At 39.0% G+C, this 21,823-nt stretch overlaps 1 protein-coding gene across 1 annotated transcript in view; it reads right to left on the bottom strand.

The window, feature by feature from the left end:
* Positions 1 to 1,282: 1,282 nt before the first annotated feature.
* The window catches only part of LOC103607046 (pro-neuregulin-3, membrane-bound isoform-like), a gene marked incomplete at its 3' end in the record, with an annotated part of 88,526 nt that continues 67,985 nt past the window's right edge, over positions 1,283 to 21,823 (bottom strand). The window contains exons 2-3 of the mRNA XM_008591591.1: positions 5,320 to 5,422; positions 1,283 to 1,409 (exon numbers count right to left, since the gene is read on the bottom strand). Coding sequence (XP_008589813.1) covers positions 1,283 to 1,409; positions 5,320 to 5,422 — 230 coding nt within the window. The remainder of the gene's footprint in view (positions 1,410 to 5,319; positions 5,423 to 21,823) is intronic.

The raw sequence follows: 21,823 nt of genomic DNA, 5'->3' as shown, positions 1-21,823 counted from the left end.
CTGGCTTTGCTTGTGTTCCCCCAGACCTGTTGCTAAGGAATTTAAGGCCTCCATTGCTGCAGTTGTTTAGGATGGTGGGATTATGCTCATTAGAAATCATTAGCAAAGGCATTCTCTCTGTTACTGAAAAGAACAATTCGCACACATTGCCATGAATAAAAATTTTAAAAACTTTGCTTGGAAGTGATTCTAATTTATGAATTCTGCATTAAATCATCTAAGTACATCTGTTATGCACATCATAATGGTGACTTTTTGGGTAATGATTTCTTAGAATCACAAATGATGTATAAATCCCCAGTGACTTAAGCATTTGGAGGGGTGTGAATGTGTCCCTGGTGATTGCCTATTATCCTCAAACACTAGGTTTACACCATGGCCTTTGTTTCTTCATTTTGTGCCTCAGAATTTGGAAGTGCAATTTGGGGGTAGGGGGGTGGGCAATGAATTGCTACTCCAAGAGGAATATTTCAGCACATGTCACACAGTGTACTTTTGTCTCTAATTGAGTGTTTTGCAATATATTTTAGAAATGATTAAAATTATTTTACAAAGAACGCAAGAGAAGAGTTTTCATTTAACATCAAGTTCTAGTGTCCATGAAAACCTGGTGTTAGAAGGACTGACTCTAAGACAACAACTGTCACCTCTCACCTCTCACCTTTGACTCCTCTTATTCCCTGAAACTTGCAGCTGCAAGCAATCTTGCTATTCTTTGGCCTCATTCTTACTGTGTGTTCTGGTCTCTGGCTCTTAGCTCTTTGACTATGTGATGCACCTTTCATGTCCTTTAGAGCCCAGCTCAAGCCAGACTCCACTGTGAGGTGGCCTCCAGCCCTGTCCCCACGTGCCTCCCCAGGGCCTCCCCTTCTTCAGCCTCTGCTGCAACAGCAACCGTCTCAGCAGGCACACGGCTGTCTGCTGCTGTTGTTATTTCTTCCTATACATAAGTTTTCCTCCAGCAGGATATGCTGTATCCCTGGTGCCAAATACTATTTCTCCTTTGATAAGTATTAATGGGACAAACATCTGAAGCTCTCATTGCTACCAAATATTAATTTACATGAGAGTTACAGATTATAATCAAGTGCCGAGATTTAACTTTTCTCTCTTTCACCCAATACACTCACACACACACACATACACAGAGAACTGCAAGATGATGTAAGCAAAAATCTATCAAGTATTGAAAAATATATATAAGTCTGATCGCAGGCTCCCGCCCTCCACACCGGGGGCACTGGGGATGGCGCGGGAGGAGATGCGCAGATGTGTAACTTACATTTTGTAGCTGGACATGACTCTTCACCAAGTTCTCTGACTTTGCCATTGTGCTGGACGCTTTGAGACTGTAGGTTTTACCATTCTGTGGTACTTTCAGCTGCTCTTGGATTTGCTTAGCTTGTTTCCTGCAGGTTTCAATAAACATGTGGGTAAATATTTGCATCCATTTATTTTATTCCTTTTTTTTTTTTGAGATTCATTTATTCCCAACATCTGTGTTTGTCAACTGCTAAAACTAGATAAACTTAGTTCACAAAGAGAACCCTTCTGTCATGTCAACCCACCAAGAAGTATTTCCAGTTTAGAGAGTCCCCCAGGAGGACAGTCACTCTGGGGACGGTATAAGAGTGCTGACCACTGGAATGCTCCTAGCTCAGCAGTGTCAAGGGTTGAAACTTTACAGCTCATTGAGTTTTTCAGTTTCTCTTGCCCAATGCATTAGATAGAAATGAGAGCTCATGTGTGGAATCGTAGACATCACAAGCCTGTTGGTGACATTATTTGTGGTGTTGCAGGTTGGGCTCCTGGGGAAGCAGACCCTGGGAAGGAGACAGCACTCAAGATTTTTAATAGGGAAGGGTCTTGAGATCAACACCCGTGGAAGTAAAGAGGAGGAACGGAGGCAGGATTGGGCTTTTTCCTCCTTCCCCTGGCAAATGATTGCTGAAGAGGATCATAGCAGAGAATCAGAGCCTCCACTGCCTGTTGTTAAAAGGCTTTCCTTGCTCTCACTTTGGAGGGTGATGACCTACAGCAAGGGGCAGGTTGTTACCATATCTACGTTTTACTGGTAACACTAGTTCTTCATTTTCCTCTTCCGTTTTGTCAGTTGTGATAATTACCCATCCCAGGTTTTGCCTCCTGGAACATCTCCTCTCCTATTCCAATTCTAGTTTTAGTTTGAGTAATGTCTTGCATTTCCACAATCTACTAAGGACTCTTATAGCAAGCCTTATACTTCTTACCTATATAACTTGAAAGTAAGGAGAAAACCCAGGACAATTTATAGTTTCCATTTGAGCCCTATCAGCTAGACTCGAAAGGTTTAAATAATGGTTCTATTAACTGTGTATAGGAACATGTGGCCTTATTGGGAGCATTGAGAAGACAATTTCTTTCATGGTGTTTTTTTAAGTTGTTGGGGATTCAATTAACTCCATCAGAATATCCTCTAAATTCAATAAGTTGTTCCTCACTTCTACCTTATCATGTTACCTGCCTTCAAACTTCCATCGCATATAAAATTTTCTATAATATTCCTTCTGGTGAGGTCATGACAAGAAAATGAAAGAAGGCCCAGAGAGGCAGTGTGTCAGTAATTACATTCACTTATTTATTTACTTTAAATAAAAATGTGTCCCAGGGGGACAGGCAGGAAGACAACAACATCCCAGTTGATGCTCCAGCATCAGCTCAGTCCTCCGAGCCACGTGTAATGAACATGAGGTTGGACAGTGTTTCCATTAGACTCCCGGGCCCCTCGCTAGCCCCGGGAGGAGATGCCAGTCTCAGAGCCCACTCACTGCCCAGAGAGGGAGATTGACAGCCCTGAAGATGGAAGTCCTCCCATTATCCAGCTGTTCTCCACTGTCATGATTGCTATAATCAGTCTTTTGTTTAATTGTAAGACGACTACCAGTCATACTCTAAAAATAAGTGATTAACTGCTTCTTCATAGTAATTTGCTTATTGTTAAATACACAATTTCTTTCATGCACAGCTCTAGCAAGGACACCGTTCTGATGCCCCACTGGGGTTAGTGTGATTTCTCCTCTTGTGTTCAGGGCACACTCCTAACTTTGTAGATACCCAGCCTCCCAGTCCTAGTGTGGAAAACCATGCGCATTAACAATAGCAAGTCTTCATTGACTATTTACTCTTTTAAACATTACTACGCTGGGCCCCTTACAGTATTATCCCCTCTAATCCTTAACAAAATATGTAAGGTAGATATTATTTTTGTTCACACTAAGGTGGTTCAAAAAGTTCATGAAAGGATTCATATTATCTTTTAATTCTACTTTTTCCACGGACTTTTTGAAATACTCTCATATTTGACTACAAAGAACACGGAGGCTAAGAGAAATAATGCCTAATAACAAGGAACAAGCCCGTCACAGCCTAAAGGTTTGAATCCAGGTATAACTCACATTCCAGACCACTGTGCTGCACGGCCACCCTGGAGAACGTAAAGTGCTAAGGGCTGCAGCACGGAGGATAATTCCTAACACTCTGAGCAGTTTCACTGTCTAGCGAGAGGAGTGTGTGAGCCCATATGATACAGTGGTTTGGAACACGTGATTTAAACTAGAACTTCTGAGATTCAAAGACCCCATCTACAATTTTCTACTTTGTGACTTTGACAAATTAATATTCTAAAACAAATTCCGATATTATCTTAAAAAATGCAGTAATAATTCCGAACTCCAGTTGTTGTGAAGATTGGGAGGTAATACATGAAAAGCCCAGAGTGCCTGGCAAAGAGTAAGCACTCAAATGTCGAAGGTTACAGCCAACAGTTGCCTAGGGGATGTGACAGCTAATGAACTGTGGTGTCCTGGAGGGATCTTGGAATTTAAACAAAGGCCATTAGCTAAAAAACTAAGGAAATTAACTTGACACAATTAACTGTTCCATTAATTGTGACAGATGCACCACACTAGGAAAACTGGGCCTGCCTGGGGTACACAGGAACATTCTGCATTATTCTTGTAGTAATTCTGAAAATCTAAAACTATTCTAAAATAGTTTATTAAAAAATAATAATTACTAATTCTGGATTCATGCCTGAGTTTGTTATTTTTAGAAACAGTAATTGCAGCTCTTTTTTACAAATCAACATGCACATAGGTATCACAAATCATATCTGGAAATTGATCTATTTTTAGAAGAGCACATGGGTTAAAAAATATAGGTTCAGTGAAAAGTAGCTACACATTGGCTTGGATTTCAGATAAGCTGGAGAAGCAAAATCTGTGTCAGCTTCTTAAAGCACAAGAAACCAAGAACTAATGTTTTTATCTGCATTTCTAATTTTACGTGCAGATTATATCATTTCCATAAATAAAATACCTCCATCACAGTTCATTTGGAAAAAAAGATACACATACACCCATACATATATGAGTGTACTTCAAAAAATTTGTGGAAAAATGGAATTTAAAGATAATATGAACCTTTCCATAAACTTTTTGGAGACCCCTTGTATATGTGCATATACATTTACATACATGTATATTTGCTAGTCAAAAATATCCCCTTCATCTACAGGTCTAATTTCCTGGCAAGAGATCTTTAGGGCATATTCAAGATGTGCATACCAACTGGTAGACCAAAGTGCATTTTTTAGTAGTTATGTTTCATATTTGGCTAAAACCTTTATGAATATCAGATAAAAACAGTATCAAAGAAAAACTGTGATTTTTTTCCCCCTGTGTTTTTCTTTTTCAGAAAGCCTAGAGAATGGTTGACAGTGTTTAAGTTCATAGCAGTGAACTCTGCTCAGAAGAGTTAGCCTCTTTGTGACAGGCAGACACTGTGCCTTTAATGCAGGCAGGTCATTAATTGGTGCAAAGAACATAGAAAGTTCATGATAGCTGAGAGTAATGATCAATGTGCATCAAAGATAACCTACCCACACACATACATACACCCACACACACACATACATGCATACACATTCACACATGCACATACATGCATGTACATGCCTGAACTCAGTCACTAGGGTCTACAAAATATCCTAAGTCATTTGCAGATGATTGACGGACCCATTTGCACAGGGACCTACCCACACACATACATACACCCACACACACACATACATGCATACACATTCACACATGCCCATACATGCATGCACATGCCTGAACTCAGTCACTAGGGTCTACAAAATATCCTAAGTCATTTGCAGATGATTGACGGACCCATTTGCACAGGGTCCCTCTGCCTGGAGCAGAGACTGAAAACTTTAAAGAAAAATAAAGTGCTTCCTCTAAGAAGTAACCTTTTAACACTTGAGAGAAATGGTCTTACTTGCTTTTGAAGTAGAATGCTGCACAGAACATGCCCACGATGACAATTCCAAAGATGATACATGAAATTGACAGCACCTGCCTTTGATAAACGTCTTCACTCTCTGTGAATTTGAAAAAAAGAATTAGAATAGACACTAGTAGGGCACCGCAGCAACAATCTCCGTCCTTGTACTTCTGAGCTGGAGGGAGTCTTTCAAAGCCAAATTTTTTGTTCCTGCCATGAATAGGAAAAAACATGAGGAAGTTATAATGATTTAATTTCTTTGCAAAGTTCTGTAGGATTACTGGTTGCTATTTTTTGTGTCTGCATGGCTAAATCAAAACTCAAGCTACAAAAAAGAACTAGTATATTACATAAGCTTAGCAAATTTGCAGGATGCAAGGCTGTAGTATAGATGGTATGAAAGTCAAATGTATGTCTATTTAATGGCAACATATAATCACAAATTTAAGAAACATATGTAATTTACAATAGCATCGAAACATATGGAGATACTTTTTAAAGAATATACCCAAGGCTTGTACATTGAAAAATTTTAAATATTACTGAAAGAGTGTAAAGAAGATCTAAATAAATAAAGAGATGCATCACTCTTATGGATTAGAATATTCAATATTATTAAGATGTCAATTTTCCCCAAGATGACAGGTAGAGTGCAATCTTATTAAAATCTCACGAGGCATTTTTGTTATTGTTGTTGTCACAGAAATTGGCAAGCTGATTCTAAATGTTGTATGGAAATACAAAATATCTAGAGTAATCAAAACAACCTTTCTGTAGCCAAGAGAACAAAGTTGTAGGACTCGTACTACTTTATTCCAAAACTTATTATAAAGCTATAATAATCAAAGCAATGTGGCATTGGCCAAATTACAGAAAAACAAATAACTGAAACAAACAAAAGAGTGGAGAAGCATATCTAAACACATGTGGCCAATTGATTTTTGACAAAGACACCAAAGCAATTCAATGGTGAAAGAATCATTTCAAAAAATGACTTGCAACAATAGTATAGCCATACCCACAAAAATGAACCCTGACCCTAGCCCCATACCTTGTACAAATATAAACTGAAGAAGGATAAATAAGAGACCTCAATGTGAAATTTCAAACTATGAAAATAGAAGAAAATCTTAGTACCATGGGTTTGGTAAAGATTTCTTAACTAAAATACAAAAGGTGCAAATTGTCAAATGTTTAAAAATCAATAAAATGGACTTCATCCATATTAACAACATACACTTTAAAGACACCATTATGAAAATCAAAAGATAAGACACAGTCTGTGAAAAACATTTGCAAATTATATATTCCACAATGGACTTTTATATATAATATACAAGAATTTCATACTGCTCAATAATTAGAAGATAAATAACCCAAAAAGTGGGCAAAAAATTTGGATAGACAAATTTGGTTAGATTTCCCCAGAGATATTTGGATGGCAAATAAGTACCTAAAAAGATGCCCAACATCATGCATCATTATGAAATTGCAAATTAAACTATAATGAGATACAAGCACTGTCACTAGAATAGCTGAAATGAAAGGCTCATCATATCAACTGTTGAAAGAGATGTGGAGCAACGAAAACTCTCATGTACTCATGATGAAAATATAAAACAATACAACTGGTTTAAAAAATAACTTCACTAAAAATTAAACATACATAAACCTATCTTATGATCCAGTCATTGCTCAAAACTAATAAAAGCATAATTTGATTGTGTACCCAAATGTTCATAGAAACTATATTTATAATAGCCAAAACCTGGAAATAACACAAGTGACCATCAGCAGGAGAATGGATCATAAAATTGTGGTATATCCATACAATAAAATATAACTCAGTAATAAAAAAGAATGAATTCTCCATATCAACAATTCTTCCATATCAACAATATGGAAGAATTTCAGAATAATTATGCTAATTACAATAAGTCAGACCAAAAAAAGCATACATGTTGTATAATTCCAGTTATACAAAATTCTATTAAATGAATACTATAGTAGCAGAAAGCATGTACGTAGATACCTAGTGTCAGGAGTAGGGAAGGGTGGGGGTAAAAGATTACAAAGGGACTTAGGGAAACTTTTCAGATTTACAGATGCATTCATCAATTGCAGTGATGGTTTCATGGAGAAATGTTTACTTCAAAATGTATCAAGTTATACATTTAAAATAAGTGTTTGTCTTAATGTCAATAACAGGTAGAAAAATATTAATCCTGTGAGACAAAAGACTGCAGGAAATATATAGAAAATATACATAGAATATAAAAAAATATATAGCTTTTTGTCTTTTAGCATCCCATAAACCACTGTCCATGCAGCAGATAATGTGAACTTTTTAATACATAAATTAAGTCATACATATGCACATATATGTAAACATATTTTTATGTATATAAATATATGCATACATGCATGCATGAATGTGTGTGTATAACCTATTTTTAAAGGCTGGTTTTAGCTCCCTAATAGACTTACAATAATATCCAAAGCTCTTAATAAGATCTAAAAAGACCTTCTTGATGTGACACTGCCCACCTTTTTTTCTGGCATGTCTACATTTAATGTCTAGAGCCTTAACACAAGTTGTTCTCTTTCTCTCTCTGGAATATTATTTTCATATTTATCTTCTTAATGCCCACTTTTTTTTTTAAAATCTCAAATTAAATGTCACTAGCTCAAACTGTCTTGCACTGTACTGCAAGCTCCACTGGTTCAGGGGACCATATTTTTCAATGATTTATTCATTTGGTTCACCACTTCCCCAGCACCTAGCACAGTGCTTCTCACACTGGTGACACCCTAAGAATTGTTAACTAAATGAATAAATGGATGTTTGTTTTTATAGGAATTTCCTGACTTAAGCCGTACATGTTACATCAACTCTCACCCTAGGATGCTCTTAAGGTTTAGAATCTCTGCCTTTATTCATATCATGTCTTCTCAGGCTTCAAACAAATCCTCCTTTTCTGAGTTTGACCACCTGCCACTGACGCCACCCATTCCAAACTCTGCTCCTGACCTCTGTCTGCCATTGGGGCTTTCCATCCAACCCTGGCCTCCTCACTGTGACTCTGCACTCACAAAGTCCTTTCCACAAGGCAAACTGCCATAAGAAGAATGGTGAAATCATTTGTCTCCAAGCCTCAGAGGATATTGCACGTGATCAGCACGTGGGTAGATACTCTTCATGGTTCACCTTTGTGTTGGATTCGTGACCTGTTCTCAACACACTCCACGCCTGCACTGGTGTGCTATGTGATTTTATGTTCTGGCCTAGCTTCACTTGGAGCTGATGTCAATCCACAGCCAGAAAACCAGGCTGAAGTTTGTCCATGAATACAGAATTCCCCATATCGTGACTTTCTAGGGTGCTATCAAAATGCCCGAGAAGCTTTCAGGACTAGCTGAAATGAGCCCCTGACTTGTGAGGTTCCTCTACCAGCAAAGTCAACTGCAGTACTTTGTCATTAATTAGGCAAATGGGTATCAGACTCCATGAATCTGAATCAAAATCTGCATGTACAGAGCCTGAATTCTAGAGCCTGTTTCTTTTCTTTTCTGCTTCTTTCTTTCTTTCTTTTTTTTTTTCCCCCTGAGACCATGCACTATAGCCTCTCTTTAATTAGAATTGCACATTTTCTAGTTCTTTCTCCTGTGGAAGTATATTGTGAACCAGTGTTTTAGAAGAACCCTCTTCTCTTGTCTCTTTTTATAGGCTTTATTTTCATTTCCAAATTCTTTATTCAGGCTGGAGTATCAGGAAACAGAAAGTAAACCTAAGAGAAGTATCACAATATCTACATTTTTGAACAAGTAGAGAGGGCCAGTCTTGTGGCCCATGCAGGCCTGGATTGACATTTTAAATGTGAGAAGATTCAAATTAAAGGGATACAAAATGTGTCATCAAGACCTTGTTTGGGCATGCTGTCATCTTTACAAATGTCATCCTTTCCACATCCACATTTGTAAGCTCGTTAAATTTTGCAATTGAACTTGGAAACAAATGAAGAGTTATGCCACCTCTAAAGAATTCAATTTTGCCTGATTGCTGTGAGTTGGTGACTTCAATGGAATAATCACAACTCACATTTGATGACCTGTCCCACCCTGTCACCAACAGGAAGAATTACAAAAATGACAGGTGATAATACATATTAAAACAAACAACCAACCCCCAAAATCTGTATCCACTAAACTAGATGATTTCTGTGTAATTCTATATGATGTGTTTCTTCCTCTTCGAAGCTAGACAAATGTAGCCTCATGAAATGCAAAAAAATCAATTCTGAGTTTAAATTAAGAGTGAAATTAAAACTGCAAAGACTGCAAGTGAATTTATAGACCCAGGTGTAGTCACAATGATGGAACTGTCAATGCCCTTGATTCATAGAGTGTTACAGAAGAACGAGCACAAAGTGAGGGGCTGGAAATCTGGCAGTTTTGGATTTCATTTTAATTTTGGCCACTTTAAATATGAGTGACCAAAGGTGTATTATTTCACTTTTACAAACCTCGATTTCCTCACCTGACTAAAGGCAATGATATTACTATTATTTATGATGAAATTTACATCAAATAAATTTTCTTAGATATACAGTACATTGTATATCTAAATTATTGTTCTACATTAAAAAAATATTGTTCTACAATAAATTATTGTTCTACATTAAAAAAATATTGTCCTCCCAAACTTAAAATATTTGGATTATGAAACACACTTGCTAACTTCATGGTGGATGAAACCGTGCATGTAAGAATAGAAATGTACCTATGTTTTTGAGCATTTTAGTTTATTTATTTTATGAATTACTTCTCAAGGTATCGCCATGAGAGTTACACAATTTTCTGTTATTTGGGTCCAAAAAGAGCTTGAGAAAATAAGGAAAGAAAATGACCAGTGAGTTTGCTTATGAGCAAATAAAATGTCGTTGTGAATCAGAGACAAAGAATTGGAAATGTAAGGAAATTAGAGTCAGGTAGACCTAAGTTCATATTCTGGTTGTGCCACTTTTCAGTGGTAAGACTTTGGCAAGTCATTTAACCTCTTGGCACTTTGGTTTTTTATCTGTCAAACAAGAATACTAATATCTTTGCCCAATGACCTACATCTGGTCTTCCACATACAACCAGTACAGTGTTTAACATATACAAGCTGCTCAATAAATTCTTATTTCTTTTAAAAAAATCCTATAAGATAGGAGGGAGCACATTCTAAAGTCTTTCTTGAAGACAATAACCAGCACCACTTAAAAAATGTGAAGCTTTATCAGGAAAGATATTTGAAAGCTTTAGAAGATTTTCTGAATTAAAAATAAGAGAAACAACCACAAAAAGTAGAAGCCTCAGGGGAATATTCCAAGTCCCCTCAGGGCAATTGAGATTTGTTAATTATGTAGTGGACATGCTTCCCCCCTTCAGAGCCTTCCTCTCCACGTGGCCCCAGGCCCGGGGCCACTACAGAGTCCTCCTGCAGATGCCATGTGCCCTAAGAGGAGGATTTTTTCTCTTGATACTACAAGCTCCAGGAATAAGGTTTTTGACAATTTTTCTCTAAATCAGAATACCCAGAAAATATTAAGTGATCACATCTCCTCTAAATGTTCCTCCTGCCGGGAGAGTTAGGATATATTTTATAGGTAGACACCATATTTAGTGCTAGTGATGAAAGGAAAAAAAATAAGAGATATAGATCCTCCCATTATGGGCTTAATAATTCACTAGGACAGGCTGTACTTAATTAAATAAACAAAAAAGCAAATGTGAAATGCCCACTGTAATGCATGTCATAACAAGGAGGTATATAATGCTACAAAGGCATCTAATATGGGAAATCAACCTATTTATAGAGACCAGGGATCAGAGATATAAAATATAAGATTAGAAGACAATTAGGCAAAAGGATTGGGGATGGGTGCATGGTCCAGGAAGAGAAAACAACTTGTGCAAAGATGCTGTGGTAGCAGATTAAATGGCATGTTCAGGAATCTGGAAGGAAACAGCTCAGTAGAGCCACATGGAGGCAATGTGGACGAGGTGGACGATGGACACGTCCATGAACAACAGCAGGAAGTTACTGAAGAACTTGAACAGGGTGGAGCAGGATGGGATAATATTTGTGTTTCTTTTTTCTATAATGTGGGAAAAAGAGTAGAAGAAATAAAGTGGATGCAGAATCCAGTTAAAAGGTTATTTCAGGGGCCGGCCCGGTGGCGCACTCGGTAGAGTGCGGCGCTTGGGAAGCACGGCGGCGCTCCCACCGAGGGTTCGGATGCCATATAGAGACCGGTCCGGTCACTGGTTGAGCGTGGTGCGGGCGCGACACCAAGGGTTGCGATCCCGTTACTGGTCACGAAAAGAGACAAAAAAAAAAAAAAGGTTATTTCAGCTCAGGTAAGACATGATTGATGTTTATACAACAATAGCAACAACCATGATAGAAAATGAGGTAAACAGAAGTGAAAATTAAGGTGAAAAAACTTAAGGGACTAGACAGTGATGCTATTAAGGATCAGACTTAAAAGAAAAATAACAAACTCAGTTTTGGAACTCCTTGAATTTGAAGATCCTATAAAATATCTCAGTAGAGTTGTCAAGTAGACATTTAAATATGTGGATTGGGGCCAAGAGGAGGTGCCAAGTTTTCCTTCATAAATGTCTAGGGGATATGCATATACTGAAACCAATTGTATCAATATGATGACTCTGTGTTACTTAAACAGTAACAACAGAAGAATCTCGAGGATAGAGCTTTGAGGGACTCCAACAATTGGTTGAAGGGAAGTGCAGAATCCTGCAGAGGAGACAGAAAAGGAACAGCCAACCAGGCGAGGAAAAAAGAGAAACAAACAAACAAAAAAACCTAACAAAATAGGACAGCATCAATGGAAGAAAACAAAAAGGGATTTTCTAGAATAACAGGCTTTTGGAGGCTTTTAAAAGACCAAGTAAGATAAAGATTTTGGATTTAGTGACATGGAGGCCACGGGGAAACCCACATGAGCTCTTTTGGTGGAATCATGAGGGTGACCCCCTATGACTGCCTGGGTCCCCTGTCGTGCATCTTTCATGCACTGCAAGGCACTTTCTCCAAACCTACCCTATCTTCTACCACTTCAGCCTGGATGTAGAATCTAGAATTTCAGCCTAACTCCAGAAAGCAGTAAATGCCTTGCTTGTAACCTGAGAGTACCGTTACCCTCAGAGTTGGGAAGTTGTGATGACTGAAGGAGTTAAGATATGCAGGGTTGCAGTACTTAACTCAGAGCAATATTAAATATTAGGCTGAACTGCATAAAATTGTCATCGGATGGGGGCTGGAGACAATAAGTGGCTAAACATTTGCGATTTAATTTGGTTCTGTCAAATAAATGTTAACTTTTATTATTAGTCTCTGAAATATCAACATTTTTTACATTCCATTTTTAAAAACCCAGATTATGAAGTCATTTTTGAGGGAAGACCCAATCTTTGGTTAAATCTGAGTCAGTGAAGGGTGCCATCAGTGTCTCCCAGCTCCTCCCTCTGGGGCTTTTCCTTTTCTGTTACATAGGACTCAGTCCCGTTTGTTTATATAAATACAGTTCACATTATAAAGGATGAAACTAGAGAAGGTGACATTATGGCAAAATTTCAGAAACCAGCATTAGACCAGTGGAGAAAATCTTCGTGGCAGGTGCCTGGCTTAGGACTTTCCCTTCCTCTGAGCACCCTCACTCAGGGTGCAGTGTGGACAGTGGTTGTGTACACCCGGCTTTAAACACCAGCTACAACTGTTTTTATCCTCTGTTGTCTGTTGCTCTTAGAAATAAAATGGGAAAAATACTACATGATGCACATATTTGTTTAGGGATTAGTAATTGGGCACAAATAAAAGCATAGGATAATATATGGCATATAATTGATGCAGAAATTTCCTTTTTCTCCTGAAGCCAGTGTTTAAGTCAAAAAGTCTTTAAAAATACTCTACTCCCTTTTGCAAAACTAGCCTCGGCCACAGGCGGTCAATGACTGACTAATTCTGGGCCTTTCCGCCTGTGTGCTGAGACTTGCATTTTTTTTTTTTTCCCTTTTTGTCTTTTCTCGTGACCTGCAATGGATCGCAACCCTCAGTGTCGCGCCCCTCAGCCAGTGAGCGGCCGGTCTGTATGTGGGATCCGAATCTGCACTTCCCAAGCGGAGCACTGTAGCAGTGCACCACCGGGCCGGCCCCTGAGACTTGCATTTAAGAAATGCATTTTTATGTCATTTTCTTTACTCATAGTTACTTGTACTATTACTTTTGGTAACTTCATGTCTCCATTAGTGGTTTCGTATGTCCTGCCCAGACACTTTGGGGGATGTAATCAGCGGTTCTCCCTGGGGCATGCGCTCTTTCACACTGTCCCTCACACATGCCCTCTGAGAAGAAAAGTGTGCTCTTTGTTTCCAGAGACACAGAATCTTTGGAAAACATGTTGGCTAGGGTGATAATCTGCTTAACTAGGCAGCCATAGTTCAGATCCGATGCACAACGCAGCCAGATGAGAGTTCTTCTGGAAACTGCAATAGTCTTCAGAATTCTACAAGTCTTTCTACAAAACTTATTAAGTTGTTATATATTGGAAAAAAAATAGCGCCACAAGAGAATCGCAGTTGTAGTTCCGTTACACGGTTTCCCTCTGGAGATGTCTATAGTGAAGAGAGAGGCATGGGTGACCTGGATGGACCATGAGCTCCTGTATGTGTGAGAAAATGGGAAACGTCCCCTCCAGGTGTGGGGCCCCAGTATCCCACTGGCTCTTGAGAACATTTCCTTTGTACCACCAGTTATAATGATGCCTGTAAGACACAGAGCTCAGGAATGATTTCCATAAATGTGCTGGTCTCCAAATAGTGTGAGGTTTAAACACACACATACACACATACACAAACACGTCTGTAAGTCACATACAGGAGCAAAGCTCCTCCACCTGTACAACCACATACTTAACATATGCAAAGCAGACCCATATGGGGCCAGTAGGTGTCAAAAGGAAAGCATGATTACTCTGGGAGTTCGATCTAAAAGTCAACCTCATAATACCATCGGGGTTGCTTCTTATCCAAGTATTCATTATCTGAGGGCTTTCAATTAAAAGTCCACATAAAGAAGCAAAAGTTATCACAATACAATATTAACTAATGAACCCAGCATTTATGAAATTAGTCTTCACTCCAGAATTCCTCCCTGCCTAATTCTCTTATTTATTTCTATCCATCAAGTCAACCTTATCATCTGTGCAGGTCAGTATTTCCCTGATTGTTCAACTGTGACTTTTTTGTCCTCATTTTAACTGGATTAAATTTAAGTGGATTTATTCCAGTATTAATTATTCTTAGATAAGAGGGCTTCCTAAATTTTGTTCTTAAAATCCAACAAATGCTGGGAATAGATTAAAATATTAGGAGCTTAAAAGAATCTTCAAATGAACCTAGATAAAGAAAATGAAAGAAAAAAGAACATTTAGAATATTTGGAAACCAGGATTTGCATTTTTTAACTTGAAAACAAAAAGTGAACAAAATCTTAAATGGCCTGATAAATAATTAAATAATATTTTCATCATCATCATAAAAAAAAAAAAGATCCTCATTATGAGGTAAACGAGACCAAACACAAGGCAGGGTCGGGCAGTGGGAGAGTCTATGATGAGTATCAGGACGATGGGACTAGCTCCCTGAGCCTTGCTCCTAGGAACCCTGTGAATGCTGCTTGGGGAGCTTTTAGCCCAAGCACCCGAGTGCAGAGGAACTGAGATGACCAGGAGGTACTGACATGCTCCATGTCTTTAGGTCTGTGTAATTTCAACCTGGAAACTCCCTCTCTTTCTATACTTGCAGAACTCTCACTGTTATGGGCTGAACTGTGTCCCCCCCAAAATGCTGAAGCACTAACCCCAGTACCTGTGAATACAACGTTATTTGGATATAATACCATTCCTGCAATGTTCTGACTGTCGGTGTCCCCCCAACATGTTGGAACCTAATACCCAATGGGATAGCATTAAGAGGTAGGGCCTTTGGTAAGTGATTAAGTCATGAGTTCTGCACCATTGTGAAAAGGATTAGCACCCTCATAAAGGAGGCTTGAGGGAGCTCTCTTGCCCTTCCTACCATGTGAGGACACAGCAAAAAGGCACCATCTATGAAGCAGAGAGTGAGTCCTTGTCAGACACCAAATCTGCTGGTGCCTTGATCTCAGACTTTCCAGTCTCCAGAACTGTAAGAAAAAATTATCTTTTTTTTTTTTTTTTTTTTTTTTTTTACAAATTACCCAGTCTAGCATATTTTGTTACAAAAGCCCAAATAGAGTAAGATAGGGTTTTTGCAGATGGTCAAGTTAAGATGGGGTCATTAGAGTAGACCCTACTCCACTATTACTGTGTCCTTTTCAAAAGGGGAACTATGGCCATGGAACACACAAACACACACACACACACACACACACATGCATACAAACAGAGAGAACACCATGTGAAGACAGAACACCATCTACAAGTCAAGGAACATCAAAGACTGCCAGCGAATCACGAGAAGCTGGGGGGCGGGCAAGGAAAACATTCTCCTTCACAGCTCTCAGAAGAAACCAATCTGCCAATACCTTGATCTTAAAATTCTAGCCCCCAGAACTGTAAGACAATAGAATACAGTTGTTTAAGCCTCGAGTGTGTGGTACTTTGTTATGGCAGCCTTAGCAAGTTAATATATTCACTGATCCATAAAAACTCAGAATAAATATTAGGTCTTAAAAACTTTTCTCATGCTTTGCCATCTACAACCCTCCTGTACCTTTTCCATAACTGCTTTGTCTTGTACCCCAAATGCACTTATCTGTTTCACAGAAGCCCAGGCTGAGAGCTCCTCAAGGGCAAAAATGTCATCTTCATTCACGGATCACTGACCAGGCTGGTGCTGGCTCTGCACAGGGTGGGGACTCCACAGGCCTTTGGGGAACTCAACAGCTTCTGGGCTATCTAATGACATTACCAGTCACTGGGTCCTTTCCCTGGTGGGGTAATAAAAAGAGGAAATGCTTTCTTGGGGGCTGGCGGGAAGGTTCCATTTACTCCAGGGATTCATTCTGTTGCTCTTTGCAGTTGACTGTGGAAGGGTTCCAATTAAAATATTTTTGAAAAAGTGAAATAATTACTTTTTCAAAGTAGTGAAATAATGAAATATTGACTTTCAAAACTATATTTTATCTTATTCCCATGCAAAGTGACTTTAGTCGTGATAGTTAAAGGGAAATAACCATTAAAATTCATAAACACATTAATTCTCAACCTGTAATTTCCTTTACTTTCCCCATGCACCTTACCAAATATAAACCTTCCTTGTAATAATCCCTTATCTCCTTCCCTCCTTTCGCAAACAGTGCAGCTCTGGCTGACTATAGATAAGTGAATGCTATAAAATATATTTTGAAAAAAAAAAGAAAAGCTTTGGGTCTTCTCATTGGTATGTTGAACATGCATGGCTTTCCAAGCACCATTTCTTCCACAAATAAATTATAAATAAAAAGCAAACTGCATCAAAATGAATCTATCAGTGAGTTCTCAATGCTAAGGTAAAACCTGTCTGTGTGCTCCTGACCTCACTTTTAAAAGGTCCGAGAACTCCATTTGTCTGAACCTGTAATAACTGTCTCCAAATCTTTACCCTTGACTCCAGGTTTTATTACTTAGGATTCACTGTCGGTAAAATCATATTTTAAGAGCAAGACATGTGACTTGGAATGATAAAATTCCATTTTCTTGGTGATGGGGAAAATTTGACCCAGAGGTTTGTAGGAATATTCTAGCATTTGATCTATTTTGATAGAGTGGGAAGTCTAATTACAACCTTCCCTGACAGGAGAACATTCAGGCCCAGGTAACACCCTCCACCTCCCTTAGCCAGGCGAGATGTAAGTTAAAGGAATCTAACTCCTTTGCCCCAGATATTGGTAGTGGCCCTGCAAAATCTGTAAATGTCATCAGGAAAGTCAGCTACTTGCAAAGCTGCTCAGGCCGAGAGCCTCACGGCTATTTGCAGTCTCAGGCTCATGTTGTAACCATCCCATCAGGGGCTGTCCCCAGTCAGATGGGTATCCTTGTAGAGCAGGCATCTGGACTCTAAGATGTGGTTCTCTTCCCTGGCTATATGGTGGAAACACCTGAGGAGCTTCTCAACCATGCCAGTGACTGAGCCCCACCCCAGAGCAAGAGACTCGAATCTCCAGCACTGGGACTCTGGATCTGTGTTTGTTCAAATCTACCTAAAGCAGCTAAGGTTGAGAGTCGCTGGTCCAGAAGTAGAGCATCTGGCCTGAACCAGTGTGGTACTAATAGAAATATAATGCAAGGAAAATGAAGAATTAAAGTGAATGCTGTAGTCAAACTTGTGGGTTTTGGTACAGAGTCATACTGAAGCTCCTTAAATAATAATACTAATAATAACAATAATAAATATGTGTGCTTCTTTATCAATATCAGTGCTGATAACATTTTAAATTTGTTTTTTTTTAGTTTATTGTGAGCTTGTGTGCAAACTACAGCTGGAAATACAACAGCAGGGTCGATCCTTTGCCTTGAGCACTTTGCCACCCACACCCCTCCACTGCCAGCTTTGATCCCCTATCCTTGCCAATTGGCTTCTTTCACTGGCTCATATTTCTATTTCCCATTAATCTAGCTTGCTCATGGCCTTGGCTGACCATGTCTCCTACTTCACCTAAGAATGTCCTTTCACTTTTTGCCTCTGTTGCTAAGGGACCCAGTCTTCTATTTTTTCAAAATTCAAATTCTGCCCTTTAAAATAAACTTTATATCAAAGCGCAACACATACACAAAAAATTATAATTCATAAATGTACAAATGAGGAAATTTTACAAAACAAACGTATAAGTAACCAACACAGATCAAGAAGTAGAACATGACCAGTACCCCAGAAGGTGCCTGTTTTCTCCCTCCTAATCACTAACTACCTTGTCCACAAATGTAACCACTAACCTGACTTCTAACACCAAAGATTGCTTATGTCAATTTTTGAATCATAACACATGTTCTTTTTATGTCTAGATATTTTTTTCACTCGGTATTATGTTAATAAAATTCAATCATGTTGCTGTATGTAGTTCATTTATTGTTGGTTCTGTTAACCTGCTTTTTAAAGCTTAGAATAAAGTGAAAATCATGGACATTTTTTACGTCAGTGCTCACAGACCTATCTCATCCGCTTAAGTGGCTGCATAATATCCTATCATGCATGGTGCAAGTGGACATCTATATTATTTCCAAGTTTGAGTAATTATAATCATTGCTATGATGGAGAGCCTCATGTACTTATAGTAACTACACTTTAAATAGAATATTGACCAACTGTAAGGCATGTAGGGCCACAGGGAAGGAAAGGAAAGTCAAATGAAAGAAATGAAATGAAATGCCTGTGGATAACTAGGGTTTCTGGTGAGGATGCTGTTCTGCCTCACTCTGATAAATATTTCTCATTTCTCAGCCTGACAGCACTCCAACTCTTGACCCTGTACAAATCTTGTCAACAAGCCCCACTTATACAAAAAGCACCAGTCAGCATTCCCAAGCAAAGCAGATGTCTAACTGGCAAACATACTGATTTTTTCAGTGGTAGAAGATATCCTTAGGCATCCTTAATTCACAAACATGAATGGAAAAACCTAACTCACAAGGGCTGTAAAGAGAAACTTAATGATAAGTTCCCACAATGGGATATGAAGTATTTACATAACGAGGTCTCTAGAATGGACCTTAAAAGAATCCTTTAAAAAATCTGGCCTGTTTTACAGATTCATGGTGATTTTCATAATTTAATACTAAACATTGTGGTGCATTGAAAAGTTCATAAGCTTTAATGACCCAGAAAGACTTAGGTCAAGTGATCCTTTTGCCATTTAAAAAATGTGTGACTTTTGAACCTCATCTCTTTTACAAAACAAACAAACAAAAAACAAGGCCAAAGAGGGGTTAACTATTCATATACAATAATTGTATAGTGCAGTTATCCATTTCCTTATCAAATTAGTTAGGAGAAACAAGTAGTCATCCAGCAGTGAACGCAATTTGGTTTCTACTCTGCAGTGATACCAACATGGGGCTGGTGACAAGCGTACCTCAGCAGGGAGGGGGCTACAGGATCCAAGAAGACAGTGGAGTCGGTACTAAGAGATAGACACAATAATGAGTCAACAGAGGCAGAAGCAAGAGAGGATGCTTGTCACTGCAGGAATGAGTACAAGCAAAGAATCTCTGGAAGACAAATTCAGAAGTAAGATAATCCATACATGACCTGTCAGGAGACTGATTTGAGCATCTGTCTATGGCTGAATTTTGACGTTTGTGTGGTGATTATGCATATAATCTCCAACAAAAGTATGTGGAGTATTAAAGTTTACTTTAAGTCCTAAACTCACAATCCTGAGCCCACGCTTTAACCACCTCTTTTATTAGGCTCTCCCACTCAATAGCACTATTCATCCGCCCTAATAACTCCAGGGCCAGGCGCCGGACAGTTAGGGAGAGCTACTATATCCCAGAGCCCACTGAAATCACTCCAACTAGTCAATCGTAAGCCTGATTGTCATGCCGCATACATTCTTTCCCACAGAAACTATAAGAAAGGCTCTTGCCCACAGTTCCCCCTTCTCCTGTGCACCCTGACAGACCCTGGCGCTTCCTCACATGGCCCCTCGTGATGTGGAACGCTTGCCTCCTCCTGGGTACTGTGAGTAACAAACTATCTTCTCAACGGCAATCATTTCATGGTCAGTTGTCCTTACTATCCCTCACATTTTCTATAATACAGTGTATTTTGGAACATAGGTTATTTGATGGAGTTTGGATGTGTCGTCCCCTCAAAACTCATGTGGAAATCTGATCCCCAATGTGGCAGTGCTGGAAACTGATTGAGTCATGGGGGCGGATCCCTCATGAATGGATTCATGCTCTCCCTGGGGGAGGGGGGATTGATGAGTGAATTCTCGCTCTATTAGTTCCCACGAGAGCTCGTTGCTTAAAAAGACCCTGGCACCTCCTCTCTCTCTCTCTTGCTTCCTCTCGCCTTGTGATCTGCTTGTACCTGCCAGGTGCCTGCCACTTTCCGCCATGAGTAGAAGCAGCCTGAGGCCCGTGCCAGATGCAGCTGTCCCAGAATCGTAAGCCAAATAAACCTCTTTCCTTTATAAATTACCCAGTGTCAGGTATTTCTGTTATAGCAACACAAAACGGACTAAAACACTATTGAAATGAATGTTTTAAAAGGATCATGTGCCATGCTAAGAACTTGTAAACAGTTTTAAAATATTAAAAATATGCTTTCTAAAGCAAGAATGAACTGCTTAGATCAGTATTCCACCACTACTACTTGGGATAAAGATTTTACCTTTGAACAGAATTAAAATTTAAGGTCAGCAGAAAGTTATCATTTACGTTTTTCGAATTCCTGGCTGTACCTCACAACATACATCTCTAGAATTACACTTTGGCAATAAAGAAGAACTAAATAGAATTCCATAAAGCCTACCATCTAGACGGTGAGTTAGCATACAGAAATAAATATATCATAGTGTTGTATGTGTTTAAGAATTATGAGCAAATTGCAATGTGAATATGATGGGGTGGGATAGAGAATCACCTGCCTTTATATGAAAGCAGAAAGTGACAAAGAAGGCTTCAGAGAAGACATTAGGAACAGTGGTCTGAGTGATTACACAAGGGACGGACAATTACACTATTCTGCTTGTGACAATGACTTGAGGCAATGTAAGAAACCTACTGTATGTCACATTGTACATCCTTCCTTTCAAAGGGCAAGATGCAAAAAATAGGCACAGCTCTAGGCAAGCTGTCAACAAGAGTTGGCCGTGGGATGGGAACCCTGAGCACTGGAGAAAAGAGCCTCAAGTGCTCCCTGGACAGCAGTGTTGTGAAGGCTCCACCGGGCTCAGCTCTCAAGAAGGTGAAGATTTGAGAAAATTTGCTTCTTTCGTATTTAAGTTAGCCAAGGCTCTTTTTCTACTTGACCTATGAATCATTTAAAGATTTTTGGAAGAAGAATACAGAGGATGAGACAGAGAAAGGGAAGAGGGGAGAAAAGGGGAAAGAAAGGAATAAAGAAATAATTGAAAAGGAAGAGAGAGGAAGAAAGGAGATTGGATGAGATAGTAATGACAGCGAAGGAAAGGAAAAGGAAGCAATCACTCACTGCCTGTTATTCTTATTCTTAGATCACCCTCTTCTTTGAGGATCACAGTATCTCTGGCCCAGTGACTTTCTTCCTCTGAGAACTGAGTAGCAGAACTGAACTTTTCCCATTTAGAAAATAGGATTTTCTCAATTTGTGTAAAAGGCCATACATGGCAGAGGTCTCAGGTATTGCAAGCTTGAGCTTGTTGGACAGCAGCAGCCAGTGTTTACTGCATCATCTGGTCCTGCTGAGTTTGACTGTAGAGGTGAAAA

The sequence above is a fragment of the Galeopterus variegatus genome, unplaced genomic scaffold, assembly GCF_000696425.1.
Source record: "Galeopterus variegatus unplaced genomic scaffold, G_variegatus-3.0.2 Scaffold7068, whole genome shotgun sequence".
NCBI lineage: Eukaryota > Metazoa > Chordata > Mammalia > Dermoptera > Cynocephalidae > Galeopterus > Galeopterus variegatus.
Note: the sequence above shows the minus strand (reverse complement) of the source record. Positions and strands in the feature narration are given on the sequence as shown.